Source organism: Nansenia antarctica (genome assembly GCF_963989245.1).
Source record: "Nansenia antarctica genome assembly, chromosome: 1".
Taxonomy (NCBI): domain Eukaryota; kingdom Metazoa; phylum Chordata; class Actinopteri; order Argentiniformes; family Microstomatidae; genus Nansenia; species Nansenia antarctica.
The window spans coordinates 26,994,203-27,019,202 of NC_137674.1; the positions used below are offsets into that span (position 1 = coordinate 26,994,203).

The 25,000-nt window shown below is 46.0% G+C and overlaps 1 protein-coding gene across 1 annotated transcript in view; it reads left to right on the forward strand.

Annotated features, from left to right (window-relative positions):
• The window catches only part of nrde2 (NRDE-2, necessary for RNA interference, domain containing), a gene marked incomplete at both ends in the record, with an annotated part of 22,190 nt that extends 5,784 nt beyond the window's left edge, over positions 1-16,406 (forward strand). The window contains 9 exon segments of the mRNA XM_080546254.1: positions 774-907; positions 3,329-3,452; positions 9,354-9,526; positions 9,825-10,217; positions 11,209-11,585; positions 11,587-12,369; positions 15,450-15,591; positions 15,741-15,812; positions 16,281-16,406. Of these exon segments, the coding sequence (XP_080402380.1) occupies positions 774-907; positions 3,329-3,452; positions 9,354-9,526; positions 9,825-10,217; positions 11,209-11,585; positions 11,587-12,369; positions 15,450-15,591; positions 15,741-15,812; positions 16,281-16,406 (2,324 nt within the window).
• Positions 16,407-25,000: the final 8,594 nt, after the last annotated feature.

Sequence of the window (25,000 nt, forward strand, 5' to 3'; positions counted from 1 at the left end):
TACACACACATTACACTACATACTACACACTACACTACATACACACACTATAATTTATTAAACCTTGAATAAGGTTCTAGAACGTTATTAAATAGCTGTAGAAGGTTCTAGAATGTTGTTAAACAGCTGTAGAAGGTTCTAGAACATTATTAAACAGCTGTAGAAGGTTCTAGAATGTTGTTAAACAGCTGTAGAAGGTTCTAAAATGTTGTTGAACAGCTGGAGAAGGTTCTAGAACGTTATTAAACAGCTGTAGAAGGTTCTAGCATGTTGTTGAACAGCTGGAGAAGGTTCTAGTATGTTACTAAACAGCTGGAGAAGGTTCTAGAATGTTCTGCTCTGTCAAAGCAAAGACAGTGAAGTGAATTAAACAGCTAAAGATGGAAACTATTGAGTGGATGACAATAACAACCAAAGCTGCCCAACCGCATGTCAGTGCTGCCCTCTACTGGTAGAAAAGCGCCATAGTGTGTGTGTGTGTGTGTGTGTGTGTGTGTGCGTGCGTGTGTGTGTGTGTGCGTGCGTGTGTGCGTGTGAGTGCGTTTGATCGTTGCGGTCTGGCTGCGGAGGGCTTAATGAGACCCTTAGAGGGAGAACATTAATTATGACTTGATGATTATTCAGATGAATAATTAAGATATCACGAAAAGCAATAAAGGCTTATGAACACCATGTGACCTGGGGATGGGAGGATTTGATTGGTCTGATTAATATTTTATATTGTCAAGATGAACTGCTATGACTCCCCCCCCCCCCCCCCCTCCCCCCTGCAGACATCTTCCTGCAGCAGGTCCACTTCCTGCGTCAGAGCGGCCACTCTGAGAAGGCCGTGTGTTTGTTCCAGGCCCTGCTGGACTTCACCTTCTACACACCTGACTCTGTCTCACACCTGACCACCAGACAACAGGTACACACACACACACACACCACCAGACAACAGGTACACACACACACCACCAGACAACCGGTACACAGACACAGGCACAGTCACACAGACAATGTCACACACACTACAGTCACTCACACACACACACACACACACACACACACACACACACACACACACACACACACTACACCAGACAACACCAGACAACAGGTACACACACACCACCAGACAGCAGGTACACAGACACAGTGACACACACACACACTACAGTCACACACACACACACACACACACCACCAGACAGCAGATAGACACACACACAGACACACACACTGTGTGAAGGGATGTGACCATGCTTCTCTAATGAGGCCCATGTAGCTCCATGTCTATGCATGTTAAACACATCATTTACATTCATTACCACTAATGGTGTGTGTGAGTGCAACTACCTGCTGTGTGTGCGTGTGTGTATGTGTGTCTGTGTGTGTGTGTGTGTGTGTCTGTGTGTGTGTGTGTGTGTGTCTGTGTGGGTGTGTGTCTGTGTCTGTGTCTGTGTGTGTGTGTGTGTGTGTGTGTGTGTGTGTGTCTGTGTCTGTGTCTGTGTGTGAGTGTGAGTGTGAGTGTGAGTGTGAGTGTGAGTGTGAGTGTGAGTGTGAGTGTGAGTGTGAGTGTGTGTGTCTGTGTCTGTGTCTGTGTCTGTGTCTGTGTCTGTGTCTGTGTCTGTGTGTGTGTCTGTGTCTGTGTGTGTGTGTGTGTTAGGGCTGCACGATTAATCGATTTTAAATCGAAATCGCGATTTGAAATGATGCGATTAGCTAATCGCAAAGCCTGCGATTTGCCTGCGTTTTTTTTTTTTTTTTTTTTTTTTTTTAAACCTTTATTTTACCAGGAAGTCACATTGAGATTAAAACCTCTTTTGGAAATTTGATCAGCACTCATGGAATGCCTCTTGTCCAATCAAATTACTTGGTCTCTTTATGACTTTGAACCCGGCGCTCTCAGAGCGAATTTACGAACGCAGGCATAGGTTGTGTCACGACAGTCAGTCCAATTATTACGAGACTTTGGGCTAACGTAACGGAGACAATTAGACACCACATGGCTTACTGGACGTATGATAAACGTTAGTATGTTATAATTGCGACAGGTAAGTGTACAATTTCACTATACTGTACCAGCCAAGTGCATGTCGGTGCTGTTAGTCCAGCCTTAAACTTAGCTTAGCTAACTTGTAGTCTTCGAGACGGTAGCTTAGCTTAGCTACTCATGCTAACCCGGCGTTAAAGTACAGACACAGAGTTGACAGTCTCAGCAACCTGCGGGTTGGTGTTTATATAGTATAGCAGGCTTATGGATACATGGAAGTTAACTGTTCTGTTGTCAAACATGAATGTGTCCTGTATGCATAACCTCATACCATTCGTTCATACCAGCCGGCTTTAAAGACGCAGAGGTTAGCCTAGCCTAGCCTTGGGCTGAAGTATGTCACAGATTCCTAAGTCAAGGTGACATGTGTCTGTGCTCCATAGTCAGAGACCACCATTCTATCATTCATCAGTTCGACTGTTGACCGAGTCATCTAGATGTGGTCCTTTCAGTTATAGTCACAGTGTATCCCCAAATGATCATTTTAATAGCTGGATCATCTTAGAAAGTAGCCACCTGTCTAGATGAGATGAGGTTATCATATATACAATTCATATCTTTTAAGTTATCATCCTTGCATTAGAATTAGAGCAGTTAAAAGTTTGATGGTATCATGTGGTAATGCTCTCTGAAAATAGGTGATATTCATCCAATCACCTGCCAAGTATTTTTTGAAAGTACCTGCCCTTTTCCAAACAGCTTCCAATTAAGCTTTCCTAGATGGTTGTGTGAAACAAACCACCTGAGTCAGGTTAGTAATGCTCCATCACATGTTTTAATCTGAAGCTTGATTTTAAAGCAACCCAACTTTAAAGCAACCCAATGTAAGTTTAGTTCTTTCACTCGTAGCTCGGGCTGTGGGGGTGCTAGAGGAGGGAGCCTCTAAGTCCCCTGAAGACGTACAAACAAACTGCACGTTGATACGACCTTCCTAGCCGGAGATATGGCCACACTTTACAAAAACTCCCTTATTTTTTTATTTTTTTTTATTTTTTGCTATTTAAAAAAATTATAATCGCAAATTAATCGCAATCGCGATATCTGTCCAAATAATCGCAATTCGATTTTTTCCCCAAATCGTGCAGCCCTAGTGTGTGTGTGTGTCTGTGCGTGTGCGTGTGCGTGTGTGTGTGTCTCTGTCCAGAATGTCTCATTATTCTCGGAAATGAACACAGCTAACGGAGGAGCTGAACAGTGTTAAAACCTAACTCCCCCTCCTCCCCTCTCACCACCCCCTCCCCCTCCCCTCCCCCTCCTCCCCTCCACCCTCCCTCTCGCAACCCCCCTCCCCAGGTGGAGTTCTTTGAGCCGTTCTGGGACAGCGGGGAGCCCCGTGTGGGGGAGAGGGACGCCCGGGGCTGGAGGGCCTGGATGCAGCAGCAGGAGAGGGGGGGTTGGCTGCTCCCCAACCAGACAGGTACCACACACTACATATGTTACGGTACATGTGGGAAAACTAGGGTTAGGGTTAGGTGCTAGGGTGACTTGGTACATGCTGGCATGTCTAACGTTAACCCTAACCCTAACCCTCCACCTAGCACCCTAGCACCTAACCCTAACCCTAGTTTTCCCACATGTACCGTAACACATACACCTTGTACCATCTATACCACCATATATTTTTTCATTTCAAACCTTTATTTAAAACTCGATAGGCACTGAGGTCACCCTCATTTACAGTGACGTCGAGTGTACAATAGAACAGTGAGCAAGGGCAAACAAACAGTGAGCAAGACAGGATTAAAAAAGAAAAAAAGAAAGAAAAAACAATTGCAATCGGTAGAATACAGTTTTTGCACCAAGAGTTTAGAGGCAGAGGGGAGGACCTCCAACCGGAGAGTTTGCTGCAGAGTGTTCCATGTATTAGGGGCATCAATAAAAAAGGCTGTTTTACCCAGGTCTGAACGCGCATACGGAACCCGAAAAGAAAGCCAACTATTAGATCTGGTCACATAAATACCAAGACTCCAGTCCAATAAAGATGAGATATAAGGAGGAAGCTTGCCACAGATGGCCTTGAAAACGAACAAGTTCCAGTGGTAACTGCGCCTCAGAGAAAGAGAGGGCCAGCCAACCTTGTCATAAAGTATGCAATGGTGAGTGTCATAACTGTCCCCGGTAATAAACCTTAGAGCTGAGTGATAAACTGAGTCCAATTGTTTCAATGTAGATGAAGCTGCATGCCTATAGATAACATCACCGTAATCTACTACGGACAGGAATACCGCCTCGACAACTCTCTTCCTACAAAGCAAGGGGAAGCTAGACCGATTACGGTAAAGAAAGCCCACCTTTTGCCGAAGTTTGGAGGCGAGGCCGTCGACATGCGTTTTGAATGATAGCTTCTCATCCAACCACAGCCCAAGATATTTGTAGTCGGTAACTCTCTCAATGGAGGAGCCGTCAACTGTGGATATAAGAAGCTTTGTAAGGTCCACATTTCTAGCCCTAGTAAACAACATGAATTTCGTTTTCTTCGAGTTGAGGACTAGCTTATGCCTCGAGAGGGCGTCTTGCAGTGAGTTAAAGGCTAGCTGCAAGTTGATAGTAGCAGCATGTGGGGAATCTGCTGTACTATAAAGAATGGTATCATCGGCATATAAATGAACGTGGCAACCGGTTAGCGAAGATACCAGTTCATTAATATAGATGGTAAAAAGTACAGGGCCCAGCACCGAACCTTGAGGGACACCCTTTGTAACCGTTATGAAATCCGAATTGCCACGTGAAGATTTTATACACTGACGCCTGAGGGAAAGGTAGTCATGGAACCACGCACAAGCTCCTAAATCCAATCCAATATCGGATAGCTGTTCTAAAAGCAAGTGGTGATCGACCGTGTCAAATGCCTTCGAGAGGTCGACAAAGAGGGCCGCGCAGTGGTTCCTCTTATCCAAGGCCGAGACTATGTCGTTAGTTACAAGTGTGATAGCAGAGATGGTACTATGGATTGGTCTGAAACCGGATTGATGGGGACTAAGAATTGAGTGGCTTAATAGAAAGCGTTTCAATTGAGAATTGACCAAGGTCTCAAGTACTTTAGATAGGCATGGGAGAGTGGAGATCGGTCGATAGTTATCCGGATCAGCCCTATCACCCCCTTTATGTAAAGGAATGACTCGCGCAGACTTCCAGACCAACGGAAATACACCAGAGGAAATGGAAAGATAAAAAATGTTAGCGGCACGCTGATAATTGGCGCAGCCAATTTTATGAAAAATGAGTCTAGTTTATCCTCACCAGAGGATGATTTGGGGTCAACAGTTTCTAAAACCTTGAGGACCTCCGCGGAAGTAAATGGTTGAAAGGTGAAAAGGGGGACACGGTCCACAAGGGCAGTATCATCAGAAACCACCATAGGGGGGTGTCCAGGGTACAACCTATCTCGGAGAAGTGTTTATTAAAATATAACACCATGTACACCACCATCTATAACACCATATACCATATACCGCCATACAGTGGGGGAAATAAGTATTCCACACATTAGCAATTTTTTTAATTCAACATACCAATATTTCCATTGCAGCTGTTCACATGAATATTGGTATTACCTCAGTAAAACTACACAGCTAAACAAATTGTAACACAGTCCATAAATATGTTGTGTGCAGTAAAGGGGGATGACGCAGGAGATCATTTTAAGCAAGCGGCTCAGACCGGCACCACAGTCAGGAGGAATTGTGGACCGTTCTTCTTTAGAGAACTGCTCCAGCTCAGCCATATTCTGTAGATGTCTGGTGTAAACGGCTCTCTTGAGGTCATCCCACAGCATCTCTATTGGGTTAAGGTCTGGGGTCTAACTGGGACACTCCAAACGGCGGATTTTATTTTCTTGAAGCCATTCTGTACTAGATTTACTTCAATATATGGGGGCTGCTGTGGCGCAAGAGGTAGACAATGCTGTCTAATGATCGCAAGGTTGGCAGATCGCGGTTCAAGCCCCGGCTGGCCACATGTCGAAGTGTCCTTGGGCAAGACACTGAACCCCAAATTGCTCCCAGTGAGCAGGCCGGCGCCTTGCATGGTAGCTTGCCGCCATTTGTGTGTGAATGGGTGAATGAGAGGCCATGGTAAAGCGCTTTGGATAAAGGCGCTATATAAGTGCAGTCTATTTACCATTTACCAATATTTAGGGTCATTGTCCTGCTGCATCTACTGAGCTTCAGCTGGAGGACAGCCACCCTGACGTTATCCTGTAGGATACCTTAATAAACTTGGGAATGCATTTTGTCCCTCGATGACGGCAAGCTGTCCAGGCCCAGAGGCAGCAGAGCAGCCCCAAATCATGATGCTCCCTCCACCGTACTTCACAGTTGGGATGATGTTTTCATGTTGGTGTCCTGTGCCCTTTTTTTCGCCATAGGTAGTGCTGCGTGTACTTCCCTAACAAATTCAACTTTTTTTTTTTAATACTTTCTTTTTCTTTTCTTTTTTTACATGAATAACAAAGAACAAAAAACAGACAGGTCATCGTGGGTATCGCATTCTTACTTATGTCCTCAATCGTTCGCTTTGTGTCACAGGTTACTTTGTCCATTAGTCATAATAGATTCAGGGAATATCTCCAGTATCACTCTCAGTCCATCTTGTCCTCAGAGGAAATCAATAAGGTTGTTGTCCGTACAGGAACTCTGTGTGGCCCTATCCAATCTCTCAGTCACAGAAGGAATACCGGTAATTGAGAAAATAGAATAAAATAAAGTAAAATAAAACAGGTTGTGATAAATGATAAAAACAAAAACACACAGAGACCATTTGCGTTTGATAACACACAAACCCCCCATATAAAGCTACGTGGGGGAAGAGGAAGCAGCATCCACCCCTCTGTATAGTATCCATTTCGACCAATATCTATACAATTTATCAACACATAATCTCAAGGAGAAGGTGAGACTCTCCATCTCAAACATTCCCTGTATTATTGTTATCCACTCTCCTTTTGTTGGAGGATTCTTATTCAACCATTTCTTGGTTATTGCTTTTTTGCTAGCTACCATTAATATTTTAAGGAGGTACTTATCCTGAGTACTAAGTGTGGTCGGTATATTACCCAAATATACAATATCGAATCTACATTCAATCTCCAGTCCCATTATCAAATTTATTTCTGAAATTATCTCTAGCCAATAGGATTGAATTGCTGGGCATTCCCAAAAAATGTGATCGAAATCAGCCATTGAATTGTTGCACTCTCTCCAGCAATTCCCAGTTCCCGGTGTAAACAAATTCAACCTTAATTACATCAGTCCACAAAATATATTCCCAGCAGTGTTGTGGAGTGTCAAGGTGCTCTTATGCAAACATCAGGCGCACAGTGTTTTTTTTGGAGAGCAGCTGCTTCCTGCCATAGACATGAGGTGTGTTAAGAGTCAATTTCTCCCGACAATCTGCTCGGAAAATGGTCCGGGCCGATGATCGTAAATATTAAACGTGTTCAATATTTACGATCAAAAGTCCTCTTGTGTGTGGGTGAAACTGACAACTCCTGAGTCCGATTGTGACGTGGAATGGAATGTAGCCAATCAAGAAGCGAGCTGACTTCTTTTTTTATTTCTTCGGCAATTCTTTTGCCCTGTCGCACATGGCTGCCTCATACAGGTCAGTCAGGGTACTACATTAGATCACGTTTGATCACACGAGATTTCTGGCTTGGGGGTCTAGACTGTCGTAGGACAGATCTTTATGTATGTGGTGTGCTGTATTGGGAATATCGGAGCAAACCACACACAATACGATCAAAACTGTTCAATCCATGATTTTTTATCTTCATGTGTGGGGTCTCTCTCAGATAAAAAATCTGTTAAGATTTAGAAAGTCTTTATGTAGCTGTTGCTCTAGGGTTCTTTTATGGCTCATTGAGTATTCTGCGTTGTGCCTTTGGAGTCGTCTTGGCTGGTCACCCACGTCTCGGAAGGCCACAGTAATAAATCGTCTCCATTCATGGACAGTATGTCTAACTGTGGACTGATGAATATCTAAACTCTTTGAGATTACTTTGTAACTCTGCAACTTTGTGCAAATCAACAATGCTTGATCGTTTGGTTTGCTAATCAACTCTCCAATTAGCTTTTGTATAAGTCATTAGCCTAGCGGAGAGATGAGAGGATGAGACGTGTGTGGACCTTCCAGCAGGACAACGATCCAGCATACAACAAAGGAAACTCGCAATTGGTTTCAGAGAAAGAAAATCAACTTGTTGGAATGGCCCAGTCAATCACCTGACTTAAAACCCAATTGCACATTTGTGGAAACATCTGAAGGTCCAGATTCACAAGAGGCCCCCCCGCAATCTTCAAGATTTAAAGACAATCTGTGTAGAGGAATGGGCCAAAATCACACCTGAATACTGCGGCCGATTAGTTACTTCATACAGAAAGCGCCTTGAAGCTGTCATTACAAACAAAGTCTTCTCCACTATGTATTGAATTCATTTCAGTTAGTGTGTTCAATACTTTTTCTGAATATCATAGACATGTGTGTGTGTGTGTGTGTGTGTGTGTGTGTGTGTGTGTGTCTGTGTCTGTGTCTGTGTCTGTGTGTGTGTGTGTGTGCCCGTGTGTGTGCCCGTGTGTGTGTGTGTGTGTGTGTGTGTGTGTGTGTGTGTGTGTGTGTGTGTGTGTGTGTGTGTTACTGTGTAGAGGAATAGGCCAAAATATTGAATTCATTTCAGTTAGTGTGTTGTAGTATCACCCTCGCCTGGACCGGCGTAAACACCCCCCCCCCAGCTAGAGAGCACACAAGTCAGAGTGCAGTTTACAGTTTTTATTTGAGTTTACTGCTGGTTCCCGTGAACCCTTCCCTCGTCTGGGGGGGGGCGAAAAAAGGTTAGTCCAAAGGGAAAATCCAAAAGGGAAAAACAGGTATAATTCCAACGAGGGGTTAACTGAAATACTTCCTCTTTGGAGGGTAACTTAGGATACTGTCCTTTTCGTATTTTCAAGGCTGGCTATCGCTCCGAGCCAGGGCAAGGGGAGCAGAGGGACTCAGGCGCTCGTCTGCCGTTCGGGGTGGGGGGAGCCGTTCTCGGGCTGGGTCTCGGGGTAATCCACTCCTATTCGGGTACGCGTGTCACCCTCTCTCGTCTCCTGGTACTCGGCCCCTTTTTCAGCCCGCTCCTCCGAACGACCCAGGTGCGCCGAGTCGGGCTGATTGGTAGCGTTGCGGTGATTACATTCTCCGCGGCACCTGTTGTCGGGCCGAGGCGAGGGAATGCTACAGTGTTCAATACATTTTCTGAATATCATAGACGTGTGTGTGTGTGTGTGTGTGTGTGTGTGTGTGTGTGTGTGTGTGTGTGTGTGTGCGCGCGCACTAGACGATGATGATGATGAGGAAGAGGAGGAGGCGGAGGTGAAGGATAAGACCTGGCCTAAGTGGAGGATCTGGTTGGACGTGGAGACGTCTCGCGAGGCCTGCCATTGGCTACCGTGGAGGCCGGACAAAGCCAAGGGCCAATCAGAGGAGGACTGTGAGGACCCAGACAGACAGGTGATTGGTGGAGAGATCCTGATGCTGTCCACCTGAAATCGAACTGACATCAAATGTTTTATGAAAGTGTGTGTAGGTCCTGTCTGATGACATCTGTGTGTGTGTGTGTGTGCATGCATCTCTCTTGATCCTGTTTTAATGACATGTGTGTGTCTAGGTCCTGTTTGATGACGTGTGTGTGTGTGTGTGTGTGTGTGTGTGTGTGTGTGTGTCTAGGTACTGTTTGATGACGTGTGTGTGTGTGTGTGTGTGTGTGTCTAGGTCCTGTTTGATGACGTGTGTGTGTGTGTGTGTCCAGGTCCTGTTTGATGACATCGGTCCGTCTCTGATCCGTCTGACCCGTCCGGACCTGCGTCTGCGTCTGGTTCTGTGCTTCCTCCACTTCCTGGGTCTGCCGGCTGCCTGTGTGGACTACGGCGCCCCCCGCTGGTCGCTGCTGCTGGAGGACCTGACCCTGCTGGAGGGGGGGGGCGCTGACCCCCGCCGACCCCTGACCTCCTACGACCTCCCCGCCCCCGCCGTCACCCCTGTGGGTCACATGACCACGCTGCATGGCCACAGGAAGAGGGCGGGGCTGTGTAAACTGGGGGAGGAGTTTCTAGACCACGCCTTCCAGATGCTCCTCCCCCCTCTCCCCCCCCAGGACAGAGCCGTCCTATCACTGGTCTGGCTGCAGTACGAGACGGCCAAGGTAGGCACCGCTGTACTAACGCTGTACTAATGCTGTACTAACATGGTACTAACATGTTCTAGTTAAGTGTGCTTGCAGTAGCAAGCAACACTTATTGTTCTTGTCCATATATTTTCAATATTTATTATTATTATAGCAAAATTTGTCCCAGTAGGTAGACATGAAAGGTGTCAAAACGTGCGGCTCGTTCCAACTCGCGTTGCTATTGTCCGACGGAAGGTTACAGCCTACGGTTTACCCACAATGCCCCGTTTAGCGGACAAAAAAGTCCATAGACAATGATTGGGCCAATATTGAAAACGCCACAGCTCGGCCTCTGGGTGACGTAAAGACATTCGCCGACTTTGAGAATAGAGGGTGAAACTTTTTGAACATTTTGCAAACTGCTCCTACGGCTACAATTGTATGTCTATATTCACCATTTTTACATTGAAACGTAGACCAACTGTTACTGTCACTCAAAATACAACATATAAGCCCAAACATTAATCATTTTTACGTTTCAGCAGTTTGTTTGACAGCTAGCCAAAGACAAAAACAGCTCAGGCTAGAGTGAGTTGCCGTGGCGACCACCTCTTGCAGGTGTCCCTAAGGGTTAGAAACAGAGACAGACAGACAGAGAGAGGCACACACACACACACACACACACACACCAACCCCACAACTTTGCCTCAGGGTGAGCTAGAGGAACGTGGTCTTCGCCGGGAGATGCAGTGGAGTGGCCCGGGGGGGGGGGGGGGAAAGAACACTTCACAATTTCCACAGGAATTGTACCTGTCTAGTTCTGTTTTAGTACCATGCTAGTACAGTGTTAGTACCAGTCAGCTGGTTCCAGAACATTCTCTAGTCAGAGTTGATGTAGAAGCCTGATGATACAGGAAGACGTACAGATGATTTCAACTGTACTAATCTCTGTCCACCCTCCCTGTGTGTGTGTGTGTGTGTGTGTGTGTGTGTGCGTGTGTGTGTGTGTGTTTGTGTGTGTGTGCAGGTGCAGCGGTGCGTCCTCAGTGGTAACCAGAGGCGTGTGCGTTCCCAGGGGAAGAAGAGTCGGCGTCTGGCCAAGCGTCTGCTGAAGGAGCCTGAGAACCGCGGCCACCTGACCCTCTTCCGCCAGTACGCACACCTGCAGTGGCTGCTGGGTAACCTGGACGACGCCCGCAAGGTGTTCGACACGGCGCTGGCCATGGGCGTGGCCGGGGGGCTGTCTGACCCCGCCCTCTGCGACCTCTGCCTGCTGTATGCTCAGCTGGAAGTGGAGGAGGCGTGGCGGGGGGGCGTGGCTACAGCGGCGGGAGGGGGAGGGGCTTCGGTCTCGGCGGCGGCGATGACTATCCTCACGAAGCTAGCAGGGGGGGAAGGGGTGGGGGAGAGGGTGGAGGGGGGGGGGGGAGGTGAGGTCGTACACCCCTGTGGCGGTTCTCAGGGCGAGGAAGGTGTACGAGCAGGCGCTGGTGACGTCACTTCCTGCCCAGGAGGAAGCGGAGGGGTCTGAAATGACGGAGGGGCGGGGAGGGGTGGGGGGGCGGGTCAGGGGGCTGGTGGGCTGCTACGGCCTGTTCCAGTATCTCACTGTGGGGGTGGAGGCGGCGCAGGAGGTGTACAGCCGCGCCCTGGAGAGGCTCGCACACAGGACCGCTAACACCGCTACCGCTAATACCTCTACCACCAACACCTCTACCGCTAACGCCTCTACCACCAACACCTCTACCGCTAACACCTCTACCGCTAACACCGCTACCACCAACACCTCTACCACCAACACGTCTACCGCCAACACCTCTACCGCTAACGCCTCTACCACCAACACCTCTAACGCCGACACTGACACACAGACAGTTAGCCAGGCTAACGCTAACGCAGAGTGCGAGGCCCTGTGGGTCCAGCAGGCGGCACTGTTGCGCTTCCACACCAGCTCCAGCGTGTTCCCCCTGGGCGCCCTGCGGCGGAGCCTGACCTCGGCGCTGGCCGTCCTGCCCCACAGCGCCCCCCTGTGGCGCCTCCACCTGGACCTGGAGCAGCGGTACCACAGCGCCGGGCGGGCCCGCCGGTTCTACCACACCGTCGCCCGGGGCAACGCCAGCCTGGTGCCACGCCTCTTCGCCATCAAGGCGGAGCTACAGAGGAAGCAGCTGCTCGACGCCGCGCAGAGGTGAGGGCAGAGAGCACGATGGGTGATGTAGTTTTAATTATGACACTGACTGAACACCAATACTTTAGTTATTTAAGTGTGCCTGGTTTAGCCTGGGTTAAGTCTGGTTTAGGCTGGGTTTAGCCTGGGTTTAGCCTGGGTTTAGGCAGGTTTAGCCTGGGTTGGGGTGGCTGGGGTCTAACAGGCTGTGGTTGGGGTAGCTGGGGTCTAACAGACTGTGGTTGGGGTGGCTGGGGTCTAACAGACTGTGGTTGGGGTGGCTGGGGTCTAACAGACTGTGGTTGGGGTGGCTGGGGTCTAACAGACTGTGGTTGGGGTGGCTGGGGTCTAACAGACTGTGGTTGGGGTGGCTGGGGTCTAACAGACTGTGGTTGGGGTGGCTGGGGTCTTACAGACTGTGGTTGGGGTGGCTGGGATCTTTGATGATCCTCTGGGCTTAGCTGACTGACCGTTTGGGGTATATATCCTGGATGGAGGGAAGCTCACATTCAGTGATGCGCTCGGCAGTACAGTTGCCGTGCCAGGCAGTGAGGCAGCCAGCAGTACACTCTCTGTTGTGTCTCTGTTAGAAGGCACGCAGGGTCTTGGACCCCTGCTGTTACAATAATAAGGCTTGGCAAGGACATTTGTATTGTTAATAACAAGGCATATCTTAATATTAATAATCTCACTCCAAGTAATTTAATTAACACTATGTGCAGATAATTATTGAGTGATTAGGGCCAGAGGCTTCAGTACCACTGTCAGGGTTCCTGCGCTGGTCTTAAAAAGCCATTAAGTCTAAAATCCAGCAATCCGATTCAGGGCTCTACGCTAACCTTTTTCACTAGGAGCACATGTGCTCCTAAATGAAAAATTTTAGGGGCATTGATTGATTGATTGAAAACTTTATTAGAAGATTTGCAGAAGTAGGTACATGAAAGTACATATTACATACAAGGTCAACTAAAAGGATAAAAACCCAAGAAAGCCACTGGCTTATTTCAATTGGGGTCCTTGAAATTTAGGAGCACAGTGAAACATTTTATAATAACACATTTTTATTAGTGATTTTGCCATTTTTGCACCAAAATCACACATTGGCCCATGCCTACAGCCCTACTAGACGCAGAGGATATCAGTTGTCCATATGCTTTTGTATGTTGGCCGTCTGGCACGCTTAGAGGTCAGCCAGCGGTCCACGGCAGGAGTGGGATCGAAGTCCTCGACAGAAGGCCCCTCCAGGCTGATCCTCATCAGGTCTTCGGTGGTGGAGACTCCAAGGCTGCTTCTTGTTGAATTCTTAATGCGGTTCTGCGCAGAGAAGCCTCGCTCACACTGGGCGGCTGAAATGGGCAGCACCAGCATAAGCTGCACCAACTCCAGTATGTTCTAGGGAAAATATGATATCTTTCAATTTCATTTAACTCTTACCATTAACTTCGTTACGCTATCCCTTTTCAGATGCGGGTTTCCTGATAGGAACGTCGACTTGCCAGCCTGTTTCTGCCCTCTACAATATTTGCAGAACATGACGTTGTCTTTAAACTCTAGCCATGGGAAGATTTCCAGCCACTTCGGATTAAATCTATATGTTTTCCCTCCGCCGGCTGCAATGGACGCTGGGGTGTCATCTTCGCTAGTAACGTTAGGCCTACTAACGTTGTTCTCAGCCTCACTGTCGCTACTAGCCGTCTCATCCCCATCTCTCTCGTTAGTTGAACCAGCTTGCGAATTACTTGGGCCCTCACCGGATTCCTCTTTTTCTTTGTTTCTTTGACTCGCAAAATACAAATGAATGGGCTTCATTTTCTTCATTTTGAGTCAAACTTTCGATAGCGCAGCCGTGTTCTTCTCAGGGAAAGTTCACACCACACGTTATCACAGAGAGCTGTACTGTGGTTGGCGGAATCGGATTGTGGCTTGTGGAATGTGGGACTTGTAGTTTAAAAAATATATATATTGTAGTGTAGTGACCGCTCGTTAGCGAGCAAAGTATTCAGAATTCACGGCGTGTGTTGACTCAATCACCCAGGCTGCTTAGCGGGTGATATGACGGGATATAAGTGGGACAGAGATGAATGAATGTTGTTGTTGTCAGTATGCATGCAGAGAGTGAGAAAGCTGAAATCTTTCACTCGTGAATTATTTTCCCGGTTCGCGCAGATTTATTTTTAGAATTAAAAAAAATAAAAAAAATAATCTGTACTCGCACAGTGTGCTCGTGAATTTATTTCTCTAGTCGCACAGATGTATTTTTAGTCGCAATTGCGAGTGAAATGGTTGCACTGTAGAGCCCTGCGATTTATAAGGCCTATAAAGGCCCCACATTTCAGTTATTCGGTCTAAAAATGAGGTGCTAGGTCTTAAAAATTTTATCCTGCAAGGAAATCAGTCCGACCACATTTATTTACGCGGAAATGAATCAAGCTGGAACCAAAAAAAAGCCAATTCGCTTCCTTTTTTGTCTGTATGGCAGTGAAATCCCTAATTTCATCACCTCGAGGATGACAAAAAGCTATCATATGGTGTCGCGAATAGGTAAAAATGTATATTCAAAGAGGTCTTAAAAAGGTCTTAAATTTGACGTGTTGAAACTTGTAGGAACCCTGCACTCTAGACCTAGAAGGTTACAAGGAACCAGGAGAACCTTAGATCATGTTCTCACATGAAAGTCAGAATCAGGACCCGGAGCAAGTGGATGAGTTTGCAACATTGTTGCATAAATTATTTCTCTGATTTGCGTTCTCACAGCCCTTTATGTAAACGAAGTAGCATACGCAATCGAAGCAACAGACGTGGTAGTTGATTGGTCAGAAAAATTGAAAATTGCCCGTTTGTCCCTCTCTTATCCAAATCAACACGCATTCGCTGTTGTTTTCCTATGGACAGCCTCGATGCGTAGTTTCTAACCGGAGCGAAACCACCCTTTTCAAGCGGAGCATCCGTCGGTTGTTTGCTCCGGGAGCGACTTCGAATGCGCGTTCTCACAGCTCCAAACGACGCAAGTGAAGCAAATGTTCTAATGAAGCCTTGGGTGTCTGTCTGACCCAGACCATAATAACCTGGTTACTTAGTTACCGGTGCATGTCTCCCTACAGGTCTGGTTCCCATGGCGACACCTTGGCCACCCTGCCAGAGAACGGCCTTAGCAACCGCATCTGCTCGCTGTTCGAGAGCGCCATAGCAACCGAGCACGGGACGCACTGTCCGCTGCTGTGGAGGATGTACATGAACTTCCTGGTACGACACACACACACACACACACACACACACCTGACATACACTATTGTATTCTCTGATGTAATGTTGATCCTGTGGACCATGCTGAAGCCCTAACGTGTGTGTGTGTGTGTGTGTGTGTGTGTGTGTGTGTGTGTGTGTGTGTGTAGGAGTCGGAGGGGAAGGTGGAGAAGGCCAGAGGAATCTTCTACAAGGCTCTGCAGGACGTCCCCTGGGCCAAGGTGAGATGCTGCTCCTGACCTGTGTGTGTGTGTGTGTACCACACACATGGGAGATGGGCCCTTTACCAGGGCTCCCACGGGTCCTTGAAATCCTTGAACGTTTGTGAATTTGAGAGAAAAGAAAAGTCTTAAAGGTTTTTGAAAATAGACATGGGTCATTGAAAGTGCTTGAATTCCCCCCTCTCTCTCTCTCTCTCTCTCTCTCTCTCTCTCTCTCTCTCTCTCTCTCTCTCTCTCTCTCTCTCTCTTTTAATTGTTGTCTGTGAGCGGAGAGTTCCTATTATATAAATTCTCATCTAGATCTGTGTTGGGTCCTTGAATTTGAGGGAATTGAGTCTTGAAAGTCCTTGAAAGGTGCTTGAATTGTAATGTTCTGAAATGTTTCAGAAGGTGTGGGAACCCTGCTTTACTGATGTGTGTGTGTGTGTGTGTGTGTGTGTGTGTGTGTGTCTCTGTGTGTGTGTGTAGGGTCTGTACATGGATGCGGTGCAGCTGTTTCCTGATCGCGTTCAGGAGTTCCTGGATCTGATGACGGAGAAGGAGCTGAGGGTGAGAGCCCCGATGGAGGAGATAGAGATACTACTGGAGGACTGAGGAGGAGAGGAGGAGGAGGAGAGGATGGACTGATCATGTCGCTGGAAACTCAGCAAAAAAATAATCACTGTGATTATTTGTATTATATTGTTTTGTAATAAATCTTTTGGTTTTCTAAACGGCCTGTTGTTTTATTTGGCGTCCTAAAGACAGCTGCGGTTTGATTCCTCCGTTTCGTCCTGTAACATGTGACCAGAACACTAGACTCTCCTGGCGCATCAGCTCAGAGGAAGACTGTCAGTCAGAGGAGACAGACAGACAGACAGGACAGACAGTCAGAGGGGACAGACAGGATACACAGATAGGACAAACAGGGCAGGGACAGATAGGACTAGGGCTAATGCCTAGACCTCTGATATTACAGAACCCATTTTTTGTAACGGTGACGTGATACAAAACTGCCCATCCAGAAATGCCACATGGACGCTACGCTGGGCTATTGTTGTTGTGGTTGTTGTTGTTGTAGATCAGATTAAGAAGCGCTTTTTTTTCTCCAAATATTTTTATTATTTTCCTTTAGATTAGGACAATACAACATCCAACAAGAAAGACAGACACACATTAATACCCACATCACCATCTGGGAAAAACATAACAAAACAACAACAAAAAACACAGAAAAAACAAACAAAATAAAAATACAAGAGCAACAACAAAACAAAACAACAACAAACAAAACAAAAAACACAGGAAAAACCAAACAAAAAAACCAAACAAAACAAACACACTAACAAACAAACAAACAACAAAAAAAGAAAAAGAAAACAACAAATTAAAAAAAACACACACAGGTGCTACCAGAGGGCAAGACAAACAAAATACATGTGTAGCCCAGCTACTAAAGTGAGCTATGAGCATTTCAATAAATAAGTCAATTTAATAAATAAGCATCATTTCATGGTTATGTACACGGTTATTAACATGGTTATAAGTTTATAATGTGTACTTGTTTACAAGCTCTAATGTGAGTTCGCTCATTGGTTATACTACGTGATATGAATGTCATTCATTCATTTCTTTATTTCATTGGTCCATCGGGAAGAGCTAGCCAACTGTAATGTATGCTGAGATAGAGGGGGCGGGATTTTGTACTAATAACGATAGGTTGCACTAAGTAACGTGTGAGAATGATTGATGACATCTTCGAGTGAAGTAAGATCTGTATGCTGTGTGTATAACAATTCGGGAATCAACGAACAGTTATTCCTTTGGATGTCGGTGCACATTGAAGCTACCAGAGGTAAATACATATGTCTGGTGTTTGTTTATAAGCTACATCTACTCGTTGTAGTATGTTATATTTGACTGTAGAGCTAATCGCGGCAAGCGGTTAGCTTAGCATAATTACGTTAGCATGTTGCTAGCATTGGCTGAGTGATAAATTGTTTCTAGCTATATCAAAACGAAATAGCTATTGGATTTTGTAGCTCAGTGTATTCTGTTAATTCAGAATTGGAAGTCGAGAGACCAAGCAAAAGGAAAGCTCTCCGGTGGACACAGAGACCGTTTCCAATCGCCTGGGGTAACTCGAGACCGTCCAGTGAATCTTCGCGCCAGTGTACTTCAATCATTCTCCTGCGCTCGTGGGAGAGCGCTGGACCCCATCCCCCCTCATCTCTGCCTTTTTTTCGGATCTTTCAAACCCCTCGTTTACCTACGAGTCCCCCACGAGGTTACGTGAGTACTGAACCCCGCATGTGTTTTTATTTGAGGCTCGTGTAAACGAGTGAAGTGGCTATATCTGTTTCAAGGCCCCCCCCGCTCACAAGCAACGTCAGCTGCAACGGTAACACTGGTTAATGGACTGAGTTACAGAGCGCGTGTGTGTGTGAGTGTGGGCCCACCTTTTTATTTTACTTAATGATATATTGTACAATTGTGAATCCTTTGAGTTGACTTTGAGTTTATTGGAAACATTACATTTATTTCCTTGAAAGGAATTGGAATAGGCTTTGAGCCTATATTTTGTTATGTGATATTGTGATATTGTCTGTTGACATTGTATTGTGAATATTGTCTATTGACTTTGTATAACATTATAATTGACTACCAACACTTTAAATTTAGCATTTAGTAAATAAATATATACCCTTTGGTATTTGCATTTAAAGCCACTGTGTTGTGTCATAAACAGGTAATAGGCAATTCATATGATATATTAAAACATAAATACATTAAAAGGATTAAAAAGGAAGTCCTTTTAAAATACTTCCACATAGTTAATGGAGGCACCGATCGTCATAATTTGAATAGTTTATTATTACAGGTAATACCGCCACTTATTTAAAATAGAACTCAGGCCCCGCCCATATGGCAGGGGTTACATTGGAGGCTCCGCTGAGATCACGTGGTTTCCAAACAAACTAAATAGTCAACTCAGTAAAATACAAAAGTTTCAACTCAAGTTTAGAACAACAACCCTAAGTAAAGTAATTTAAAGTAAATTTAAAGTAAATTCTGAAAAGAATGACATATAGGTTTGTGTAATAAAAATGAATGGTTTAAAAAATAAAGTTGAATTTCATAATTTGTGTGTTCCATTACTGCACAGCAGTGACCACTTGTTAGGTCTAGATTCTATTGAGATAAATTCCTGGAATTCACATGTGTATGTAAAGAGGTAAACCTTGATAACTTTTGAACCGTATATGATAGAACGGGTCCATGGGGTTTGGACCATTGTTTTTCTCATGAAAATCTCTGTGAGATGGACATATTATATATTTATTTTAATCTAAAGTGAAAGCAAAATTATATGTGTGAACACCCTATATAATGTCTGATGCACATAAACGAGTGGACCGACCGTCATATAAAAGGTCAGAATGGCGGATAAACTGAAACAGGCCAGCCAGTCTGCTGTGGCTCCTGCAGTCCTGCAGCGGAGTGAGGTAATGTCATTGATTGGATCCCGCAGAGCTAATTTGGCGACAATGTACATGGAAAACGAATGAAATAAGACCATTGCTCTGTTGATGGAAAGGTTAATAAGACCTAACTGAGCTACTTGAAGGGTTTAAACAAAACTCGCATTGAATGATTTCCCACACGACTGCTAAAGAGAGGCGATCTGTCATTGTGATTCTCTCTCTGTTGGAAATATCCACGTCTTACTTTTGTAAACTGAAGCTTGCAGTACGCCTACAAGCGTTCATCCGGTTGGAGACTGCTGTTTCCTGATACCTACGCCAGCCTCTCTACGATGTGGACCTGGGTAGGAAGCCTTCATGACCTGTCAGCTGCAGGAATCAGTGTGATTTATCTGCCTGCGGTGTTCTGGACAGACAGGTGGACCAGATGAGATGAATGGAGCCGCTGCCACACCGTCATCAGCGGCTCACCTCCTCTAACCTGCAGCCAAAGTGGAGGAAACGAATAACAATCCATTAATCCACTTGGCACACGCTTACCTCTTCACCCTCAAGTGCCTCTCACCCTCCCCTCTCCTCCTCTCTTCTCCTCCCCTCTCCTCTCCTTTTCTCTCCTCTCTTCTCATCTCCTCTCTAATAAGTGTTCTATCCTCTCTTCTCCTCCCTTCTCCTATCCTCTCCCCCCCCTCTCCTCTCCTTTTCTCTCCTCTCTTCTCATCTCCTCTAATAAGTGTGTTATCCTCCCCTCTCCTCCCCTCCCCTCTCCTCTCCTCCTCTCTTCTCCTCCCCTCCTTTCTCCTCTCCTTTTCTCTCCTCATCTGCTCTCTAATAAGTGCTCTATAAAGACTGTTCTATAGAGCCAGGCAGAGTTGTGTAGCGCTGGTTGAAAGGTGGAAACAGCACTAGCATTTGGTTCATAATGAGAGTCTGGCGGAGAGACGTTTTATCTCTTCTATAGGCGACGACATACAAAGCTAATAATGTTCTGCTCCACGCAGCCCCGCACCTCTGCTGATGACATATGGAAATGTTGCTGGTAGTTCAGCAGCGTCTGTCGGTTGCGACAGACATGATAAGCCATCGTAAACGTGTTCATCAGAGAGAGGTGAACTTCATAGCCTATAAATATTTACACAAGTGACTCTTATGCTTAAATCAGGATTAATCAGCACATTGTTAAATGTAATGTTTTATGTAAAGTAACTTGGGGTGTTTTGAAAGACGCTTATCAAATGAAATGTATTATTAATATTATTCTTGCAGTGTTATCATTATTAAAGGAATAGAATTCCCAATCTATCCACAGGCTTACGTATCAGGGAAGAAAGTGGTTTAACACTAGAAGAGCCCTGTGAGTAAAAAGAAATATATATCTTTGCACTCGATCAAATTTCAGGACACTCCTTTCATGACTTTTCCTAGATATGTGCGTTCTACCACCCAGTATCCTTACATTTTCAAAATCACTTCAGGATGAAATAGTATAACGCTGTTTTGCAGTTTTCTGCAATAGCAGATTTACATTCTAAAAAGGGGGGTCTATTTGACCCCCAAGGCGATTCTACTAGTAGGTAAAATAGGCACGGCTGTTGTAGTGTTAAGTCATAAACAGGCAGTTTACAGGCTGTTTACTCCTCCAGCCTCCAGTGTGTCAGAGGTAAGAACTCCTGAACGGTGTCATAGAACAGTGTCATAGAACGGTGTCATAGAATGGTGTCATAGAATGGTGTCATAGAACGGTGTCATAGAATGGTGTCATAGAACGGTGTCATAGAATGGTGTCATAGAACGGTGTCATAGAACGGTGTCATAGAATGGTGTCATAGAATGGTGTCATAGAATGGTGTCATAGAACAGTGTCATAGAATGGTGTCATAGAATGGTGTCATAGAACAGTGTCATAGAATGGTGTCATAGAACAGTGTCATAGAACGGTGTCATAGAATGGTGTCATAGAATGGTGTCATAGAATGGTGTCATAGAACGGTGTCATAGAACGGTGTCATAGGACGGTGTCATAGAATAGTGTCATAGAATGGTGTCATAGAACGGTGTCATAGAACGGTGTCATAGAACGGTGTCATAGAATGGTGTCATAGAATAGTGTCATAGAACGGTGTCATAGAATGGTGTCATAGAACGGTGTCATAGAACGGTGTCATAGAACGGTGTCATAGAATGGTGTCATAGAATGGTGTCACAGATGACGACCAGCGTCTGAAACGTTGATGCGTTTGAGGTCATTGCCAACATAGTCATCACCCTCAACCGCCTGCATGCGTCATGGTAACGAGGCGACTGTACCCCGCTACAGGGCAGTGAAGGAGGAGCTATGGAGGAGCTACAGGGCAGTGAAACACCACTCTGACACCACACTCAGAACCCAGTAGTGCTGCAGAGTCTGTCCACTAGATGGAGCTGTCTCTCTGTAGTAGAGCAGCACCAGACTGACTGACTGAGTAGGGGGGGGCTGAGGGGGGGAGAGGAGAGGGGGGAGACACACGCCAGCTCACTTGGCAGTACTTTTGACGCAGCGCACCCACCCACCCAACCAACCACACACACACACACACACACACACACACACACACACACACACACACACACACACACACACACACACACACACACACACACACACACACACACAGTGTAGCCACCCAACCTCAGCCCAACCTCATTACCTGGGGCTAGAGGGAATCAGCTGTTGCCAAGTCAGCCACTAGAAAACTATCTGCTGGTGCATTTCCCTGCAGGATAGTCGGAGTGTGTGTGTGTGTGTGTGTGTGTGTGTGTGTATGTGAGCGTTTGGGTGTATGTGTGTTATCTTCATCATCATCATCATCATCATCATCACATTATCACTCAACTAAAACCCCCCAAAATGACTCCCTATCTCCCTCTCTCTCTCCCTCCCTCTACCCCTCTCTCCCTCCTTCTCCCTCCCCCTCTTTCTCCCTCTCTCTTCCTCTCCCTCTCTCCCTCTCTCTCTCTCTCTCCCCCCTCCCCCCCCCTCCTTTGTGGAGACCTTGAGGTGACTGTCACTGTGAATGTTTCTCAACAGCTCTGTGTATTTCTGTTAATATTTCCTCTTGCGTGGGTGGAGAGAGAGAGAGAGAGAGAGAGAGAGAGAGAGAGAGAGAGAGAGGGAAAGAGAGACAGAGGGAGAAGGAGGAGGAGATCAGATGTGTTGTCAGCGTACAGAGGTTCAGTCACCCAGGGCGACACCGCAGCAACACTCCCTTCCTGTCTGAACCTGTACCTGGAAACGAGGATAGTATCTTCCACTACACTACTACACTGTTTTGTATGAGAAAAAACAAAAGACACTTTCTAAACACGTTATCTTACTAGCCAGCTGCTCTGTTACGAGAATAGACATGGCTTACTAGGTTTGCGTTCGCACGTGTGCCTGTGTTTGCTGAGCATGTCAGGAAGATAGAGAGAATGATGAAACTTTTGATCAGTGATTTTTTAAAATCACTAATGATTAAGATTTAGATTAGATTACATGTTCTCTCTTTTGCACAGAATGTTCTGAATGGATCCCAGAAGAACCTATGGCGCAGGAGGTAGAGTCGGCGTCTAATGATCACAAGGTTGGCAGATCAGTGGTTCGAGTAGTTAAACTCTGACTAGTTAAACCCTGACTAGTTGAACCCTGACTAGTTAAACTCTGACTAGTTGAACTCTGACTAGTTAAACTCTGACTAGTTAAACTCTGACTAGTTGAACCCTGATTAGTTAAACCCTGACTAGTTGAACCCTGACTAGTTAAACTCTGACTAGTTAAACTCTGACTAGTTGAACCCTGACTAGTTAACTTTTGACCTCTGCAGGCTCACAGCTCATCACAGCATTTTACTGTAGAGAAACAGAATCTAACAGAAACTGAATGTGAACAGATAAACACACTTGCCTATGACGCTGCTGATTGGCTGATGCAGGTGTAGCATAGAGGCGGTGTGAGGGGCCATCTTATTGGCTGATGCGGTGATAGGAGGGGCCATCGACCAGGGAGTAAGGAGTTCTTCCTCCTCTCCTTGGTTGTTTCTTCATTTCCTCCTGGTCTCCATGACAACCCGCCATAGCTACAGCCTTGGGTCTCCAAGACGACCCGCCATAGCTACAGCTTTGGGTCTCCAAGACAACCCGCCATAGCTACAGCCTTGGGTCTCCATGACAACCGGTCATGTTCAGATAGGCTGGTGAATCTGAAACGACCTCTCTTCTCAGCGTCTCTCAGCCTCCCTTAGCCTCTCTCAGCCTCTCTATGTGTCTCTCAGCCTGTGTGTGTGTGTGTGTGTGTGTGTGTATATGGCTGTGTGTGACTCACAGGTGACAACACGTGTCTCTGCGTGTCTTGCAGACATGTCTGCTTGGATGTCAGCCCATCACCTCAAACTCAACCTTAACAAGACTGAGCTACTTACCTCCCCGGGAAAGCCTGCCTGCCCTCTCCAAGACTTCTCCATCACAGTAGAGAACTCTACGGTGACCTCCTCCCAGACAGCCAAGGACCTTGGGGTGATCCTCGACAACCACTTGTCCTCTGTGGCGATCATCACAGCGACAGCACGCTCCTGTAGATCCTTCCTCTACAACATCTGAAGGATACGTCCATTCCTCACAAGAGAAGCAGCGCAACTCACGGTCCAGACACTGATCACCTCCCGTCTTGACTACTGCAACTCACTCCTGGCTGGTGTCCCCTAACCATCCCTCCTAAGACCTCCTCATCCCCTCTACCGCCATGTAGAGTTTCTCGACTGTAAATTTAAAAATAAATAATAATAATTATCCTTCTTCTAGCATTATGACTGGCAAAGACCCCTGGTCCTAGCACATATTAGTTTTTCTTATGATGACTGATGGGTAGATGAGTCACTCTTTTCATTCAGTCGCTTTGGATAAAGACGTCTGCTAAATGTCAGGGTCTGGTGAAAAAGTCCCCAAGTAGGGCAAGTCATTTTTCAGGTTTGTGCAGATTGTAAGCTTTCAAAGGATGTGTCATACATTGACATAGTTGAAGAAGAAGATGCTTATCTGAATGAATCAAAGTCACGTTTGCTACCATTGCGTTGCTAGTTAGCTAGCTAGCAGCAAAGCAGAACATCGCTATGAACACCTAACTGCATGTTTAGCACATCACAATATGCTGATCAACATGCTAAAAACAAAGTAGCTACACATAATTAGATGATCACACAGTCCCAATGCTTTTGAACATGTCCTAAAACGTATGTTTGTTTACAAGCTATGTATCGCTAACCCAGTAGCCTGAAGCAGGACGGGACGTGATAGAGTGAATCCAATTCACAAATTATAAGTAATTAGTGATGCTAAAACTGTTGTTTGTTATATTGAGTGGGCTCTTCAACACTTCAAGTTTCCTAATATGAAAAAAAACTGGAAAACGAAAATAAATAAATAAAAAGAAGCTTTTTGGTCATTTGCGCGACTTGAGAATTGCCGGCATACAGACATTTTCACCAGACCGTGTCACAAATGCCAAAAATGGAAAGTGTGTGTGTGCGCGGACACATACTGGGAGGATGCTGTATACAGACTGATGATGGACTGTGCCGACGTGAAGGAGGGAGGGGTGGATGGAAGGAGGGAAGGAGGGAGGGATGGAGGGATGGAGGGAGGGAGGGAGTGATGGAAGGAAGGAGGGAGGGAGGGAGGGAGGGAGGGAGAGAAGAGAGAGTGCAAGGTCATACG